General features: G+C 37.9%; 1 protein-coding gene across 6 annotated transcripts in view; it reads left to right on the top strand.

The window, feature by feature from the left end:
- The window catches only part of brsk2b (BR serine/threonine kinase 2b), a 167,713-nt gene that overhangs the window by 97,744 nt on the left and 51,472 nt on the right, over positions 1-18,497 (top strand). For all 6 annotated transcript variants that reach the window (XM_089129333.1, XM_089129338.1, XM_089129340.1 and 3 more), the window contains exons 3-7: positions 6,426-6,511; positions 8,211-8,351; positions 13,483-13,599; positions 16,706-16,739; positions 16,844-16,912. In XM_089129333.1, coding sequence (XP_088985459.1) covers positions 6,426-6,511; positions 8,211-8,351; positions 13,483-13,599; positions 16,706-16,739; positions 16,844-16,912 — 447 coding nt within the window. The remainder of the gene's footprint in view (positions 1-6,425; positions 6,512-8,210; positions 8,352-13,482; positions 13,600-16,705; positions 16,740-16,843; positions 16,913-18,497) is intronic.

The raw sequence follows: 18,497 nt of genomic DNA on the forward strand, positions 1-18,497 counted from the left end.
GGGAGTTGTGTCCCAGTCCCAGTCCCAGATGTTAGAACATGAGCTCGGTCTCCCTTCATTCATTTGCTGTGTGTTGTGTGACCATCCCCACAAGTGCAGTTTTATTAACATGCATCAACACACCATCTGCGACCTGAAATCACACAATAATTGAGCATAATAAATGAAGTTAAATCCATTAACAAAGGCAGAGGTTGAAAGTTGTTTGTTTAGGGCATGTTGAATTATACACTGTTCAATATTCTGATTTAAATGGCAATGTTCTTAATTAAATCTGAATTGAAAAAGAAAAAAAAAGGTACTCTGCAAGCCTTTCTAACACACACACACATACACACACACTTTAACACATTTCTTGTTCTCTTCTGCTCTTTCAATATCCAGGATTAGTCATTCATTTTTCCTTCTCTGCTCAAAGCCAGTCAAGAAATGACAAATCTTTCTTGTCTAAAGCCTTCCGTGTTATCAATTGAAACCAAATACATCAATGCCATTTATGTCTATGACTTGTGGCCATTTAACCTTGTAATTTTAGGTCATACGCAAACTGAAATCTTTCTCTCCAGGGAAATTAATCACTTGATAATCACTTTTGTTGGCAAGAAAGATGCTATTACAGTGGTGCTAATTGTTAAACATGGAAACTCAATGAAAAAGGGCACTGAGGTGAACCGGCCTCCTCTTTTATAATGAGGAATGATGCAGATCACTGCTCGGCTCCTATCCGTCCGCATAATCAGAGGAGTGTGTGTGTGTGTAGTATTTTTATTGGATCATTAAAATCATAACAAATACCGGTGTGTTGCCGCTGTATTTGTTTATTTGACTTGCTGTAAGTGTTAACTCTGTATTAGAGTTGATTTAACTCATCTGGATTCAGACAGTATACTGGGGCTTGTTGATAAGCTGAAGTCTCCATTATCCTATGATCACGAGTGCTGTTTGGCAGAGATCTGACGTGCAGGTAAATGTTGTGTGTTTGCATTTCCCTCCTCCTGTCTGTGCCAGCATAGCTTTTCACATGCCAGATGGATGTGTGTGTGAGCCTGCATGCTTGCGTGTGTGCGCACATGGGTCACGTTTTGCCCGCATTGTGATGGCCCAATGTCCATAGATTGGTGTAAAACCTGGTACATACACTGATTAGAAAATAAGCTTAATGCTTAATAAAGGTATAAATAGTTTCTTAAAGGGATAGGTCACAATTCTGTCATTATGTACTCACCTTTCATATCGTTCCAAAACTGTATGACTTCCTTTCTTCAGCAAAATTCAAAAGAGGATATGCAAATAAAATAAAAAAGTCTTCTTTTTTGTCCATGCAATGAAAGACAGTGGGGTCCAATGTTGTTATTGGATAATAACTACCCTTGCCTTAAAAATAATACTAAAATTAATGGTGGGCCCATAACTTTTTGTTGTATGGGCAAAAGCAGTTCCTCACAATATGTTCTTCTGAAGAATGATCATGTTAAATTTCAGAAAGGATTTTAAATGGTTTGGGGATTGAAAATATCTTAGTAGAAGTCAATGAAAAGTCATTGTAGAAAAAAAAAATGTACCTAACCTGTTCAATCAATCACATACTGTATACTCACTGTTATGTCATTGTTCCTTATTTTTGGGGGGTTTACCGCTTAGAAGGTCCTGTTATTCAAAAGGCTAATATTAGACGGGTATATTTCACCTGATTCTGCCGAGTCTGTTCCATTTAATTATAAGTGTTTCGCCTTTGCGCTCAATTCGAGCACACATTAATTGAGGGTCTCGGTAGAGAAGATGCTTCATAAGCAGTTTGTTCATTGCAAATTGGCATGGACACATAATGCAGGTGAAACTAGCTGTGATAGCACAGGGAATAATCAAAGTCTCTGCCAGGAGCAGAAACAAGCATCCTGCCCCTGAATGATTACAGTGATTGTGTAACCCCATGAGAAAGACCATGTTCTGTGATAGATCAGGGAGAAGGTCTGTCTCTCTCTCTGTGTAGTTCATGAAAGCAGAGCTCAAAGCCATCTGCTATAAAAAAAAAATAATAATAATAATAAAAAAAACACGTAAAAGAGAGAATGTGAAAATGAAAGAGAAGTGATGAGAGAAGGTTGCCATGACAGGGATTTATATATAAGGGAGTCAGTGAGACCGTGATGTAGATTAAAGAAGGAAATATTTCATTATTTATTTAGTTTTTCTTGCTCTTTTGCAGAAGTCCAGGTGAAAGACCTTTGAAGAACTGGGGCTTTGATGGTGATAAATTGAGAAAAGGACTCTCTCTCTCTCTCTCTCTCTCTCTCTCTCTCTCTCTCTCTCTCTCTCTCTCTCTCTCTCTCTCTCTCTCTCTCTCTCTCTTTTCTTGGGTCGGCCATGTTTTGGTTTTGGAGTGACATAAGAGATGTGGGGAAGAAAGGCTACAGCCTCATGGTTAGAGAGATAGTGTGTGTGTGTGTATCAGGGTGATGGAGCCCAAAGAAAGATCTGTGTGTCTGTGTTTGCTTTCACATGCTAGCCCGTGCTTTTGAATATAACTCCGTCTGTAATCGTATCAGATTGTTTTGATGGTGTATATGTACCCTACCAGTCAAAAGTCTGGTGTCACTTGACTTGTTTTATGTTTCTCATGATCTTACGTTGCCCTGAAGGCTTGAATTAAGTATAGCAGAGAAATAAACTGTGCCTGTGGATTTCTTTACCGTAAAACGTATGATTTTATATTACATCCATCCATCCATTCTCCAAAGTGTTTGTCCTGTGTAGCGTTGTGGGAATACTGGAGCCTATCCCAGCCAGGATTGGTTTTTAGAGTTAACTGCAACTGAAACCATTAAAAAAGCATACATTTTTGTTACGTGAAATAAAATAAATGTTAAATGAAATAAAATATTTTTAAGTAAAACTGGAATAAACTAAAACTGGACAAACCATATACTGTACATCTTATAAACTAATAAAAATGTCAGAAATGCACAAGTTAGAACTAACTGAAATGAAAATTAAATATATAAAAATACAAAAATTCAAACTATAAATAAAAACTATAATAAAGTAACACTGACTCGAAGCAAGGATTTTATTTCATTTCATTTTTTAATATTTTATTTGCAATGTACTAATGTAAACAATTTGTGAAGAAAACAAAACATTAACAAGTGTCCATAATGCATGGGACCTTCTTCAATATTTTTAAAATGTATTCCAGGTGCATATTTAGTGTATTATGATGTTGGTTAAATCTTCTGCAATACTTTAGTTTGGGGACTAATTATTATTAGCACGTATTACTAGCAAGTTTGGTCTGGACTCTATCCATTGAGGAGTAATTATAATCTGGCAAAAAAATGATCGGGCCAATCAAATTGCCAGGGCGGGCTTTATACGATGATGGACAGATGATCTGCAGAGACGTAATCATCACGTTATCAAAGAGCGCTTAACTGGTTTCCCTAAAAGATGACTGCAGCTGGAGAATTGAGACGTATAGATTCCACTGTTGCGTCTGTTGTAAAATAAATCGACAGCGCATTCAATTTAATAGACAAACAGAAAACTGCAATCAAGGCATTTGTCGATTGGAAATATATTTTTGCCGTCCTTCCTACATGATTCGGGAAAATTGTAACTTATCAGCTGGCTCTGACGGTCGCTAAGAAGATGGGACGTAATGAAAAGCCTGTGGTCGTTGTGGTTTCTCCTTTGGTCACACTCATGGAGGACCAAGTAAAATAAGCAACACTCGCTATTTTACTTCTAAAATAAGTAAGTTATGTAATTGACAACTGTGTGCAAAGTAGTTAACTTACTGTTTTGCTCTGATTGGTTGTAGGTCTGTCCGACTATCCAATTGAGTGCAGAGTTTTTTTTTTTTTTTTTTTTTTTTTTGCTGGTTTGGTTAAGACACGCCTCATAATCAAAGCCCTACGGAGCAGTTTCAGACTCATATTCCGACAAGAAAATGAGTATGACGAAGTCAGGCCAACTTACTGTATTAATAAAGCACATACTTTATTAATACCTTATTCTGCTTGACCCTATTCTATCACTCTTAAGGCCACTGCACACTGAGTCCAAAATTTTTGTATGCGTTTTTTCGTGTTCGTCAGCCTAAAAATTCGTCACACACAGAAACCTTGCACACTGATGCCTATTTATTAAACCTTTAACCCTCTCTCTTATTGAAAAGAGAAGAAAGATAAAATATTGGGTCCATCCAATCCTGAAATTGATCAGAGAGGACAGAGTTCCACCTCCTTATCAAGGATTTGCAAACTTATCCGGAGCGATTCAAAATTTACTTCAGAATGTCAGTGGAACAGTTTGATGCTTTGCTAGGGATTCTGGAGCCACATATTAAAAAAGAAGACCACCAATTTCGGTGAAGCAATCGATCCTGAACAGAGGCTGGCAGTAGCCTATGTCTAAGGTATATATGGACACACCATAGACTGTAAAAAATATGGACAAAGCGTCTGTGACTTCACCCAAACTTTATGAAGAACGGGTTTGAGGCTGTTTATGGGGGGTATGGGCGGCGCCATACTGGAAAATCTTGGGAAATACAAAATACAAATGTTCAGAAAGGATACAGAGGTGGTATGATGTGTTGTGTCAGATCATGGCCGAGACGTCAAACTCCACTCGGCGCAGCCCGTTATCAGCTGTCAATCAAAGTTAACCGCCCTTATTTGTCATACATTTTAAATACGATCTAAACTAACGACTTAGAAAACAGTTGTCAGGCACGAGGATATTGAAGATTATAATAAAAGTACATGAGACCAAACTGTAAAAACATGAATTTATTCTGTGAAAACTGACATTTTAACATGGGGTAAATGGACATTTGCTCCCTTTTAGGACCGGCCTCTAGTGGATTTTTGATGTATTGCAGTTTTTCGCACTTCTGGGTAGGCTTCATGGTTCAGATTGGAATGTTGCTGCTTGACACACACACACACACACACACACACACACACACACACACGTGCGTGCGAGCGCAGAACAGATGTATAAATTGTTCCCAAATAATACATTAGTTATCGAATTGGCTGCTCAATCACACCTTAATGGATCCGAAATTTTGATCTGATTGAAAGGAGGTTTATTCCTTTTCTAATCCGATTGAGAGAACATGTAAACACTTGATCGAATTGAAAACCGAAACTGAAAGGACTGCGCATGTGCGGAACGAGCTCCCCCCCGGCCCTGAATTGTCAAAAAATCTCTCAAATTGCTGACTGTGTATGCGAAAAACGCAGAAAATCGGACCCAATCCGATTTTTTTATGACGGACGAAAGTTTGGTAGGCGGTGGTCGAATTTTTTTTTTAACGTGGAAAATTTCGTATGCGAATTTTGGACTCAGTGTGCAATGGCCTTTAATCCTACCCATACCTAAACTTAGGTAACAACTACCTTACTAACTAGTAATAAGCAGTAAATTAGGACTATGAGGCAACAGTTATAGAGAATATGTGTTTTTTAAAATAAAGCATGACCAAAACTTTTCATAAATGTGGAAAATAGTAATAATAAAGGAACGAATAGAGGTGTGAACAAAATTGGACTAGAATTGTAAACTTTTAACATGAAGAAGGCAAGACAGGGTGTGTTACAGTATGTTATTTACCTGAACAGCGACTGTGTAGCCTGGAAAAGAACATGATTATTCACTACAAAAAGACTAATTCTGATTCTTTGCATCCATCTCTCCTCCTGACCACAACGTCTTTCATAATTCTGTTTATAACACCTCGGCTTAGTACAAAGGAAAGCTGATTAAATGTAATGGGATTGTGGTTCACTTCGACACTGTACAAGGTTAGTCTCTGAGCAGGTGTGTGATGGGAGACTTCATGCAGCGTTGAATTCTGCAATGTAGCTTTCATTAGTGTGGGATTATCCATATTAGCTGTTCCCATATTCCCACCGATAATGAAGACTAATTATTTCTGGTGCTCCCTCAAAGAAACAAGAGATGGATTTTCCTGCAGGGGCAAGAGTGCACGCTCATTGACACTTTGGTGAACAACATGCACCTGTCTGTATAATGTGGGAATGTTCATGACAACTATGATCATGCTTCACCTTATCATGCTTCTCTATGCCTTTCTAAAGACTAATGCAATTAGAGTCTTGTCCACTTATCATTCATCCGAACTCTTCATCATAGGCATCTTGTAATGGTGTATTTCTATAGCTTTTGTCTTCTTGTTTATTTTCTTTGCCAAAGTGTGATTAATGGGTTAACCACTTAATGAAAGTGGTGGGATGCTAATTAGGCATGGCTAGGCAAGATAATACCATACAACATCATTCTGCCAGCAGACTAAGCAAAGGTTGTTATTGTAAATGTCTCCTTTCTCTTGTTTGACTCTAACCTCATGCTAGTGTGTATAAAACTAATTGTTTTTGATCTCTGTGTCTCTACAGGTAGAGAGAGAAATAGCTATTCTGAAGCTCATAGAACACCCACATGTTTTGAAGTTGCACGACGTCTACGAAAATAAGAAATATTTGTGAGTATACACCACTTTTGTTTATCCATGCACCATGCAATGTATGAGCTGAGTGTGTATCAGTGCCTGCTAAATCTGTACGGAAGAGCAGAGGCTCTGATATCCCCGGATATGTGCTCGCGCTCCAGTGGCTGGGCTTAATGTAGTTTTCAATAATTGATAAAGGAGCCACCATAGATGCAGCTGAGGAATTTGTTTTCTTAATATTCAGATGACACAGATGTATGGCCCGCACACTCGTAAAGTATTTGCCTATGAACATTTTTACACACACAAATCAAGTATGAATCCATCCTTAATTTAAATAACGCTGACAGGTAATCGCATGAGAAGATCCTTTAATCGACTAATAAATCAGGCGTCTGCCGTGTCAGTGAATGTGTTTGTATGTGTGTTGAAATGTGAACAGGAGTCTGCATGTATCTCATGAATACATGAGTGCATGAGTATGACATAAATGTGTTTGCCCATCAGACAGGGCGATTGCATATTTTATAAGATATTTTGCAAACATTTACACATTCACTCAAATGCAATACAGCCTGAGACTATATTGAAAATGTTGGGCTTTTTTTTCCATTCACAGAAGGTGAACAGAATTTTAAACATTATGGTGTGAAGGTGTAGTTGAAGTTTTTAATCAAATCATTTAATTATTTATTTTGGCTTTTACTCAAATTGGTGTGTTGATAAAATACAGTAGTTTGTAATGGAATTATTATTATTATTATTTTTTTAGTAGCATTTTCACTATATAGGTCTCAGTGGACCCCCTCCTCTGTACACAGCGGTTCAATAAAGAACTCATTCGGTTACAATAAAGTATTTTACATTGTTACAGAAATTATCTATTCCAAATAAATACTGTTCTTTTGAACTGTATATTCAGCATCACAGTTTCCAAAAAAAAAAAAAAAAAACTGTTAAGCAACACAACTAATTCTTTACTTTTATACATCAAAATATCAAAATTTATATTTTATATATTTACAGCAGCCATATTGCACCACCACTCACTATTTTCAGCATTGATAATAATAAATGTTTCTTGAGCACCAAATCAGCGTATTAGTATGATGTCTGAGGGATCATGTGACACTGAAAACATGAGTAATGATGTTGAAAATTCACAGGAATTAATATACTGTATATTAGAAAATCTAAGTTGTAATGATATTTCACAATATTACATTTTGGACTATATTTTTATGAAATAAATGGAGCCTTTGTGAGAATGAGAGGTTTATTTCAAAAACTTTTTTTTTTTTAATTTAAAAAAAAAGTAGTGTACACTCTAAACAAAAATGGTGCTATATAGCACTAAACGTGGTTCATTGGCTTGCAATCATAGGGGAACCACTTTAAGTGCCATATCTTATGGCTTACTTCTTAGCTTATCTTACTATCTTAGCTTATCTTTATCAAATGGTGCTATGTAGAACCATAAGAGGTGCAATAGAGCACATTAACCACCCCAGAGATCCACTGAAGAACCACTGAAGAACCGCTGAAGAACCAAACTGGGCTTAACAGGTTCTTTAAATGGTAGTGATGCTATATAGCACCATGACCACCGCAAAGAACCCCTGAAGAACTGCTGAAGAGTGTATACTGTATATTGACATGGTAGTAGATCTGCCCTGGGAGTTTCATAGCTGCTGAGTATCAGGATTTTTTATCTCCTGCTTGTTTTCCACAGATATTTGGTTCTAGAGCATGTGTCAGGTGGAGAGCTCTTTGACTACCTGGTAAAGAAGGGCAGGTTAACACCCAAAGAGGCCAGGAAATTCTTCAGACAGATCATCTCTGCGCTGGACTTCTGCCACAGTCACTCTATATGGTAAGAGCTCTGGACTTCATTGCTGTGTACAAATCTCAGTTTGTTTTATAGGGCATCGAAATCCTTTATTTTGAGCATTCAATGCTTGGCACTCTCTCGTTATTTTGGATCAAGAAAGTCAAACGTGTTGGTTTTGTAGCCGCTAACATTTTATGTTTGTTTTCATACATCATGTATAGCCACAAGCTGTTGTTGCCCGACCTGTTTTATTGCTGCCGTCTCATTTATTATGCGTGGTGAAAGCCACCTCAAGAGAAGCATTTTTCAGTCATTGCAAAGCATTGTTATGAATACTAAATATCATCATATTGAGATATTACTATTTTGCACACTTGCAAAAGTCTCTAGCCACACACGTACACTCACACTCACACACACACTTTCCAGGTCAAAGATTAATGGCTCCCCTCCAGTGCAACTGCAGAAAAGTAGAGTTTTTATCACTGAGTGTATCCTTAAGCCTTTTCTCTCCACATCTTTGTAATATAAATGAAAATATGCTCACATTTTCTCTCTATGCTTTCTCCCAATTTTATCTGACTATAGAGCCAAGAGGGTTTCAATTAGCCATACAAAAACTGGAAAATAATAAAGGTTTTTGCCTTCTTGCACAGTCCCTGAGATTTTCAAACAATTTTAAGTTAAAATACTGATAAACAAGTCCTTCATCTTCATGCATAGTTTTTTTTTTTTTAATTCGTCATTAATCAAACAATTATTCATGTCTGGATTATCAAATATCTATTTTTTATTTAAAATTGGATCGGTTGAAACATACATTACTTTTTTTCCAAAGTACATTTAGTTTATAATACAATTAACAGTCTAGTGTTGTGGCAATGATAAAGTAAACACTTCATAACAAAGAAAGCTCTTAAAAAATCTAAAATAATGTATAGCATACAGTACTTACTGTGGTCAGTTTTTCAGAATTTCACATTGATTATTATATTGAAATCCTTAAAGGTAATCATCCATCAAGATTTTATTGTGTCACTTTAGGATACAATCTTGCAACATGTTGGGAAAATAAAGTGTGGATTCTCAAATTATACTTACAAATTGTGTAAATTAACATTTTTCAAAGTTTGAACCTGTCAAACTAACCAAGTCCAACTACAGAAATTCATAAATTATACATCAGGAACAGTGACAAACTTGACAGTTGGACGACAGCCTGTGATTTCGACTGTAGTCTTATACTTTCATCTAACTTTTTACAACTTTAAGAGCTATCGCTAATGCTAATGCTGATTCTGTTATAATTCTCACGACCATATCCTCTTCATATGCTAATATACTAATGCACTGAAGGGGCAGCCATTAGCACAATATTTGCATCTGTTTACCATACGCTTCAGCAGGCGCACAGCCTAATGAAGAATGCCTCATGCTTCAAGCACAGCTCAACTAGCTGATGGATGGTTTGAAGGCCTTTCTCGATAGGTGATGGAAAGCATTGAATAAACAGCATAGCAGGTAGGCATCACTCGTTCTCTCCTCTAGTCGTTCACAGCCGTTTTCCTCTCTGAGGTTTGAAACCTCCACACAGATTATGGTGTTGATAGCCTTCTGCTATCATTGCGTTCACAGGGATAAAATTATGGCTTTCTGGCCCTACTGTGAGACAGACAGAAAGACTAAAGTCTGAATCAAGTCTGTCAAATTCACCAGCCTTTTACATGAATCGCTACACATGGTCGCCAGAGAGGAAAAAAGATAAAAGTCGAGTAAGTTAACTGGGCCTGATCCTGTGTTATGTAAAGCAGTTTCCAGTATTGTATGGAAATGTTGATATCTTTTATCTAATTGCTATTACAGTACATGCATCAGCAGTGTGAGCTGCTAAACTCCGGTCCAAACTATAAAAAGATATTGATGAACAATTATTTTGAAGATTTTTATGACCATAGTTGTTGGTCTGCATATTTTAGTGCTCTTAATTGTGGACTGTAGCCCGACCGTCGTCATACTCAGATTCCAGTCAGAATATGGATACTGCTCCAGAATATCCGATTCTGCTCCATACTGCAACCAGGAAAGAAAATGCCTCTCAATTCAATTCGATAGATCTAATACTAATTAGAGCAATGGAGTAAGAATCCCGTAGGAAGGGTGGCAAAAAACATCTTTCCGATCGGCAAATGATGATCGTGGTTCTCTGTTCCTCTTTTAAAATGAACTCGCTGTTGATACATTTTCTTCCAGTACAGACGCGATGGTGGAATCTTACACATCTCAATTTTTCAGCGGGAGCCACCTTTATTGTAAATTAATTCATCCCAAAGGCTCTTTGGTGTCGTGGATGATTACGTTACTGTTGATCATCTGTCCGTTATCATATAAAGCCCGCTCTTTTTGATTTGATTGGTCCGAACGGCTCTCTTGAACGCTACGGATCATGTCCAGACTGAACTTCCCGACCTTAAATGTTGTGGATGGGGCTAAGTTCGGCTGGCATGCTGTTTCTACAAAGATGAATGTGCTGTTCTGAGGACATAGAAATTAGGAGAACACATGGAGAGAGAGAGATGGGAGAAAAGCCTTAATAAATGGACCTTAGTCAGGGTAGACAACATATTTTATTGAATGTGAATTAAAATGAGGCTGTGAGCTGTATTTCTACATCGTGCAACATCATGGTTTAACAGCAACCTCACAGCATGGTCACTAGTGTTCTCCTATGTTTATCCGCTCCATGAATTTCTACTTTGTCAAGGAAGATAATGATCACGCATACAGGTACGTTAAGTGTAGTAAAGTAAAGTCAGCTGGACACCTTAGTTTCCACAAACCACTGAGGGGGGAAGAGCCCAGTGTTTTGGAGCAGATTGTGTAATGATTTAACCAAATGATTTAATTTATGAAATGGCTATATTGAGGTCTCAAATCAATAGGTTGGGACAGAGTTGGTGGCTGTTATAGTAGTGGGTATGTGTTGGTTACCAGTTTGCCGTATAGAACAAAGAGTCTCCCTTCGGAAGCTATTCAATTTCATTTCGATGCGTTTTCATCCTGAGCATTCATAATTAGACAGCGCATAATGAGACTTCCTTGCACTCAAGCATTGTAATGAGAGACAGCAGCAGAATTGCTTAACAGTTGATGGCAAAGTGCTGTTGTTGGGCATACAGCATTTTTTGCATGCTTGAATAGTGCAGTATCTGGTTATTGTGTTTAAAACAAGCAGAGTTTGTTTGAAAAGGATGTTTATAATTGTGTTGTGTGGTTTCTGAAACCCAGATATCATCCAGTCACTTCTGCTTCACCCAATCATTCTCTTGCTGGCAGCTAATCAGAAGAGCCTTTCAGTAAACACACACCAGTATTGACTGGGAGCCTCATGCTATCTTTCCATTACAGAGAGCTCCTCCTTCTCCTTAGTTGCCTTGGCATGAGAGAGATGAATCAATCTGTAGTAAAGAACTATATTGCTGGTCTGTGTTTAACCTTTGCGATAACTTATTTCTGGTTGAAGAGATACCAGCTCTTTTATAGCTGGTGCCTCCAGAAGTCACATTGATTGTGGCAACTCCAACATACAGAGCCTTTTATACTGTAGATGAACGTGTGCAGTTTAAAAGCTTCACTTAGGCTACTACAATGTTGTGATTCTGTGGATTAGTAGAGCATGAGATTTGACTATGAAAATTGATTGACTAGATCCCGCAATGATTGTCTTTCTATCTCATGATCAAGTAATTACTGTAGGTGCCTGATCAGATGTGTTCATGTCTGCCAGTTAATGAGTTCTCAGAATGGTTAAGCTTGTTTCAGTGCAATTGTAGTTATTGCTCCAAAAGGAGGAAAGTATTTCTGGTTCAAGTCACGTTTCTATCCCTCCAACAATTATTGGCCAGTTGTTGTTACCAAACCATCCCAAATGAAGAGCTTCAGTAAATGCTCATTGGCTCACAGGTCACGATCAGCTTTCTTTTGAAAGATACTTGAAATGTACTGGCTGTTTTTGATCTCTTGGGACTAAAATGGTCTTGTGTTCCTCGACCACTTCCTCGTTCAGGATGAAAGAGGGTTCGCTTCTTGACACTGGCACACAAAGCTCTGAATTTTTATCTTCAGATCAGAGGATTTCACAATGGTACAAGGAATCAAAATGTTTCCCATGAAGTCTGATCAAGAGATTTCGGGCTGAGTCTGATACTGGCAGCTTAAACAAGTAATATAAAATGTGGTTAAGCTGGAACATTGAATAAAATCACAAACATCTGTATAGACCCATGTGCTCAGTGGGGGTTTACCAGTCAACAATGAGTTTAGTTTTTTTAAATATCTTTTTTTCCCCCAAATATTTTCTGAGAAATAACAATGAAACTGTAATTTTATATAACTTTAATTACAACTTTAATGAACTTCACATTTTTAAGGATTTCATCTTTTAATGAGGCTTTTTCTTCATTATGAAATCAGGACATTTGTCACATTGACTATGCATTTTGAAATAATTAAAAATTAATAAAAAAATAAAAGAAGTCCTCACTCAGAAAAGGGTGGCTTGCCCACTTCAGGTTGGTGGAGAGATCCTTCCTCAAGTGGAGGAGTTCAAGTATCTTGGGGTTTTGTTCACGAGTGAGGGAAGGATGGAACGGTAGATTGACAGACGGATCAGTGCAGCTTCTGCAGTAATGCGCTCGATGTACCGGCCTGTTGTGGTGAAGAAGGAGCTGAGCCGCAAGGCAAAGCTCTCGATTTACCGGTCAATCTACGTTACTCCCCCCTATGGTCACGAGCTTTGGGTCATGACCGAAATGACAAGATCCCGGATACAGGGATCTGTTCCTGATGCCTTCTGGACGCCTTCCCGGGGAGGTGTTTCGGGCACGTCCCATTGGGAGGAGACCCCGGGAAAGACCTAGCTGGAGAGACCATGTCTCCCGGCTGGCCTGGGAACGCCTCGGTGTCCCCCCAGAAGAGCTGGAGGAAGTGTCTAGGGAGAGGGGAGTCTGGGGATCTCTTCTTAGACTGCTGCCCCCGCAACGCGGCCCCGGATAAGCGGAAAAAGATGGGTGGATGGATGGAGAAAATAAATTAAAAACATGCTCATCATGGAAGTTCTAAACCATTGTGCAGATGATTATACCTTAAGCATGTTTTTGTTCCTCTTGTTTTGCAGTCACAGAGACCTGAAGCCAGAGAACCTGCTGCTGGATGAAAAGAATAACATCAGGATAGCAGACTTTGGCATGGCTTCTCTACAGGTTGGAGACAGTCTCTTAGAAACCAGCTGTGGGTGAGTCATACCCCATCTTCATGCAACAATTAGCAGCATACGTGAAACATGTTTTTCATAAAACCACATTTGGAGCTGTTTAAATTTCATATCCATGCTTAATTTGGCTAAAACATTACATGCTAATGTAATTGTTCGATTTGCATTTTGATCTGAATAGAATTCAAGTATACACTTAGGCTTGGATTGACATGTCCCCTTCACGTGAAATGGATATTGAGAAGAATAGCGTCATATTGAGAAGATGCTATTGAGAGATTTGAAAAGTATGCTAGTCCAAAACTAACAAAATCCCCCCTATTGTTAGTTTATGGCAAAAATGCGCTACTTGGTTCATTTGCATACATCATTATGATAAGAGCCTGAGAAATGGCACACTATTAACAACTGATGGCTGTAACTGAAGAAGGACTAAGTCTTGCATTGAGACACTCAACTGAGCCTGCTACCACCGAGGCACTTCCTGAACTGCTATTATTAGTGAAAAATATGAATATGATGGCCTGACCCCACTCTGGCTTTCATAGTCCCTGTGAATGTGTAATGCAGGCCATTAGAGGCACCATTATCAATGAAAACGAGAGGGCTAGGTGCCAAAGTGCAGAGCATATTATCACGGATAGAGATTAATCGAGACTTTAAAATCCGCCCCAAGTGTCCAGACCATAGCTTTGACTTTAGTCGGTGTACTTCTGCTCCTATTAGCCATCACTAAAATGGTGCCAGGGCTTTGATGCTTTCCTTCGACTGAGGCGTGCTGTAATTATTGATTGTGACTTTCCCATCTCTAGGCACAGATATGACAGTTTTTAATTAAACACATTCATCTTTAGGCTCCTCGTATGCTGTCTGCTTGACACAAATGTATTCTATTTACCACGGTTAATGGACTCCAATTGAATTTGAAAGGGGCAGACCCCTCACATATGAACACAGCAAGGCAGGACGACTAACACAGAGCCTCCCAGTCATACCTCTTTGCCATGCATTCATTCATTTAGATCTGAGGCTCATTCCTTGCCGAGTGGATGGACTGACCTAATTTTTAAAATACCTTTAGTTCTGAAAAGTCTCTCTGCCATATTTGGTAATTTTGTGTGAAAGAGAGGTTACATAAAGAAATGGCCATGGCTGCTTGAAATTTCAGTCAATTTAATTAGATCCCCCTCCACAACCTCCATTCAAGTGAAACTAGATTACCCACAATGCAGTGCACATTTCCCTTGTACCACTGGTCATATTTGGACCATTACTCTATGTCCCCTAAGCTTGCAAGTTTGATAATAACATCAAAGAAACCTTTCTTTTCTGCTTCTTGTCCTCTGAGGCATTACCAGCACTAACTAACTGGCACAAAGTCAGATTAGCTCAGAGTAATAACCATGCTAATGTCAAGAGGAAAAAAAAGTCGATTTAAGTGTTTATGACTCTTTTGCAGGTTCCCTCAAGTCAGAGAAACAGTGCTTGAGGAATAACATAAAATATCTTAAAAAAAAAAATGATTTACTGCATTTTGGTCTATATGAGTAATTTCTCTTCATCAAGATCTTTTCACAACAGCTTAATCACCCCCTATGGCTTCTCTGATTTGCCATATCAATCCTCCCTCATGTTCCTATCATAGGGGATATCCATGGCACACATACAGAAATCAGGCTTCTGCAAGAAAAAAAAACACTGCTGGAACCGTTGTTGTAGTTTAGTTTGCTAAATAATGAGATGGAGAGTATCTGTTTATAGTGCATCACATGAATTTCTTAACATGGTCTTGACATTGTAAGGTCATTGCAATTAACTAAATGCCCTGTCACAGGAGATCTAATTTTTAAAGGGTAAACCTATATACTTTGCTAAATATGGAGTTGTTGTTTTTTTTTATGGTAAGACTTAATAAGTTTGACTCCATATTAGTTAATGCATTAGTCATCGAACTAACACTAAACAACATTATTTATTAATGTAAGTTAATGTTAAATTAAAAATGTACAAAGACATTTTTAACATTCAGCCTGAATAATGCCAAATTTACATTAAAAGGTGCAAAGAAGTGCTACTGAAGTGCCATTGGGTATCTACACAGATTATTTAATACTGCTCAGATATTGCATAAATGGTTTGATACTAGGGGATGAGGTGGGTCAGAATAGGCAGGCACACTTTAGTTAGCTTTTAAATGGTATTATTATGTCTTTACACTGTATTTTGAAAAGGCAAAGAGCAGCCTTAACTTGGCTGTGTTTGTGTATAATGAATGAACATGAAGTAACAGTGAACGATAGTGTATTTATAAATGAACACTAACCTAGATTAATAAATGCTAAAAAAAGGTTGTTTATTGTTAGTTCATAATATTTAATGCTTTTAAAATGAAACCTTATTGTTAAGTGTTGAGCGCATTCAGTGTGAAAAATGACACACATCCATGTATGACATATTCACAGAAACTATAATACTTTGTTTCATCACATAATTGTGATAGTAATAGCTTATATTTCTTTCCACCCAGAATGAATGAGGCACCAGCTAGAAGGTGTTAGTTGCATGTATAAAATGGGCACAAAAGCAAAGTGAAATTGCTTAGCGAGCCAAAAGCATGTTGCATTAACACTTAATTTGGTTTAAAAACCTATTGGAAACAGCAATAATAGCTTTCTCTTACAGTGAGCAGTAAGCAGCGAAAGCAAACCATTAAATGAACGTATTATCAATTTAGACTCAGTCTATATAATGGTATATGACACCTGCAATGAAGAAACAGGCATTTATAGAGAATCGGTGTTGATAAATGGAGAACTGCTTCTGATGATGTGCAATGCAGTTAAAATACATTACACAATTCAAACGATTACGTGCCTGTATTACACACTCCCAGCAGAAAGTTATTGCAATATAATGTTTTATTATTGGATCATTTGACAACAGCTTAGGGTGGTTAGACATAGGGCTGTTTGTCAGAAAGGATGATGTGAAGATCCTCATGCAACTCACAAGGAGTTATTACTAAATTAGTGTACTGCATGTTTCCTCAGTGTATAAATGCTCTAATGGGTGTTTTTGCCATGGTTGGTTGAGGATGGTGATGACATATTGTCCTGTTTTCTTTCAGATCCCCTCACTATGCCTGCCCAGAGGTTATAAGGGTAAGTATGTGCCCGCAGCGGCATCTCTGATAATGGGGCTTCCCCTGAATCTCTTTCTGTCCACTTCCAACTTCTCTCTCTTTCTCTCTCTCTCTATCTGACAGGGGGAGAAATATGATGGCAGGAAAGCTGATGTATGGAGCTGTGGAGTCATTCTCTTTGCACTTTTGGTGGTGAGTGAACGATTTTTTGTGGCAGAAACTTCATTTTGTGTCATATAATTCTGCTGTAATGTAGCCCCCTGCCCTTATGACAAATTTGAGCCTCTCAGCAGAAAGCAATGGAAAAAAAGAATTTCCCTCTAAAAGTCTATCAGAGGATGTGGGAGAATCCAGACAAAGATATTTCAATGGTAGCTAATCAGCTAAGCAAGGTTGGGTTGTTGGGTTTTAAGAGAATCAAGGTGTTATACCGGCTCTGTAGTCAGAGCTTAAAAGATTGACAACACCAAAGCTGCACTATGGTTTCCCACTTCAGCTGGTGAATCATCTTTATATCAGACACAAGTGAGATCAGCTCTTTTTTTATCCATCATGCTGAGCGTTTCATGAATGTACTTTTATCTTCCTGCTCTTACTTATTTAGACTCTAAAAGATATCAAGATTTTGAAAGGATGGAATTAAGCTATAATTCGAGTGACGTGCTTTTGTCAAACCTTTAAAAATCTCTTTTTGGGGATGGCAAGATTTTTTTTTTTTTGAAAGAAGTATTTTATGCTCACCAAGGCTGCGTTTTATTTATCAAAATACATTAAAAACAGTAAAATTGTGAAATATTATTATAATTTAAAATAACTTATTTATTTTTGTACTTATTTCTGTGATGGAAAAGCTGAAATTTCAACATCATTACTCCAGTCTTCAGTGTCACATGATCCATCAGAAATCATTCTAAGGCCAAAACGTTTTTCCACACGCCTGGCATATGTTTTCAATTGTTTTTAATGGGAGTGCCGTGTTTTTTAAACGCCATGAGCGTAACGAGGCGCTGAGCGTTTTTGTTTTTTCACGTTGAATTGCCGAGCTCCCGGCGTTTTTTTACTGGTTACCGAGAGTTGAAAAATGTTCAACTTTGGATAACGCAGCGCTCATCACTGTCACTTCATACCCAGCCATCCAATGGCTGGGGACTAAACCACACTGACCAACTGTCACAACATTCTTTCTGTACAACGACGTCAACCAGCTGAGCTAACCGAACAAAATGGATGAACAATTAATTTTTTGTATGAAACAAATTATCTGCGAAATCAGTTTCAAGTAAACTGCGGATATTCTGTATCATAGCAACAAAACGTCTCAACGGAAAAAGCGGGAAAAAGCAGCTGGCTAAAAACGCTTTGGTGGACACACGGCCTAATGCTGATTTGCTGCTCAAAAACAAAGAAATTGTTGTGATTTTGTTTGTTTTTGTGATTCTCCATGGAATAGAAAGTTCAAAAGAACATAGATAGATAGATAGATAGATAGATAGATAGATAGATAGATAGATAGATAGATAGATAGATAGATAGATAGATAGATATATAGATAGATAGATAGATAGATAGATAGATAGATAGATAGATAGATAGATAGATAGATAGATAGATAGATAGATAGATAGATAGATAGATAGATAGATAGATAGATAGATAGATAGATAGATAGATAGATCGATAGATCGATAGATAGATAGATCGATCCATGGATGGATGGATGCATGGATGGATGTATGGATGGATGGATTCCGACAGATAATTACAATGCCTTCACCTC

Source organism: Pimephales promelas, chromosome 1 (genome assembly GCF_988280905.1).
Source record: "Pimephales promelas chromosome 1, fPimPro1.hap1.1, whole genome shotgun sequence".
Taxonomy (NCBI): Eukaryota; Metazoa; Chordata; class Actinopteri; order Cypriniformes; family Leuciscidae; genus Pimephales; species Pimephales promelas.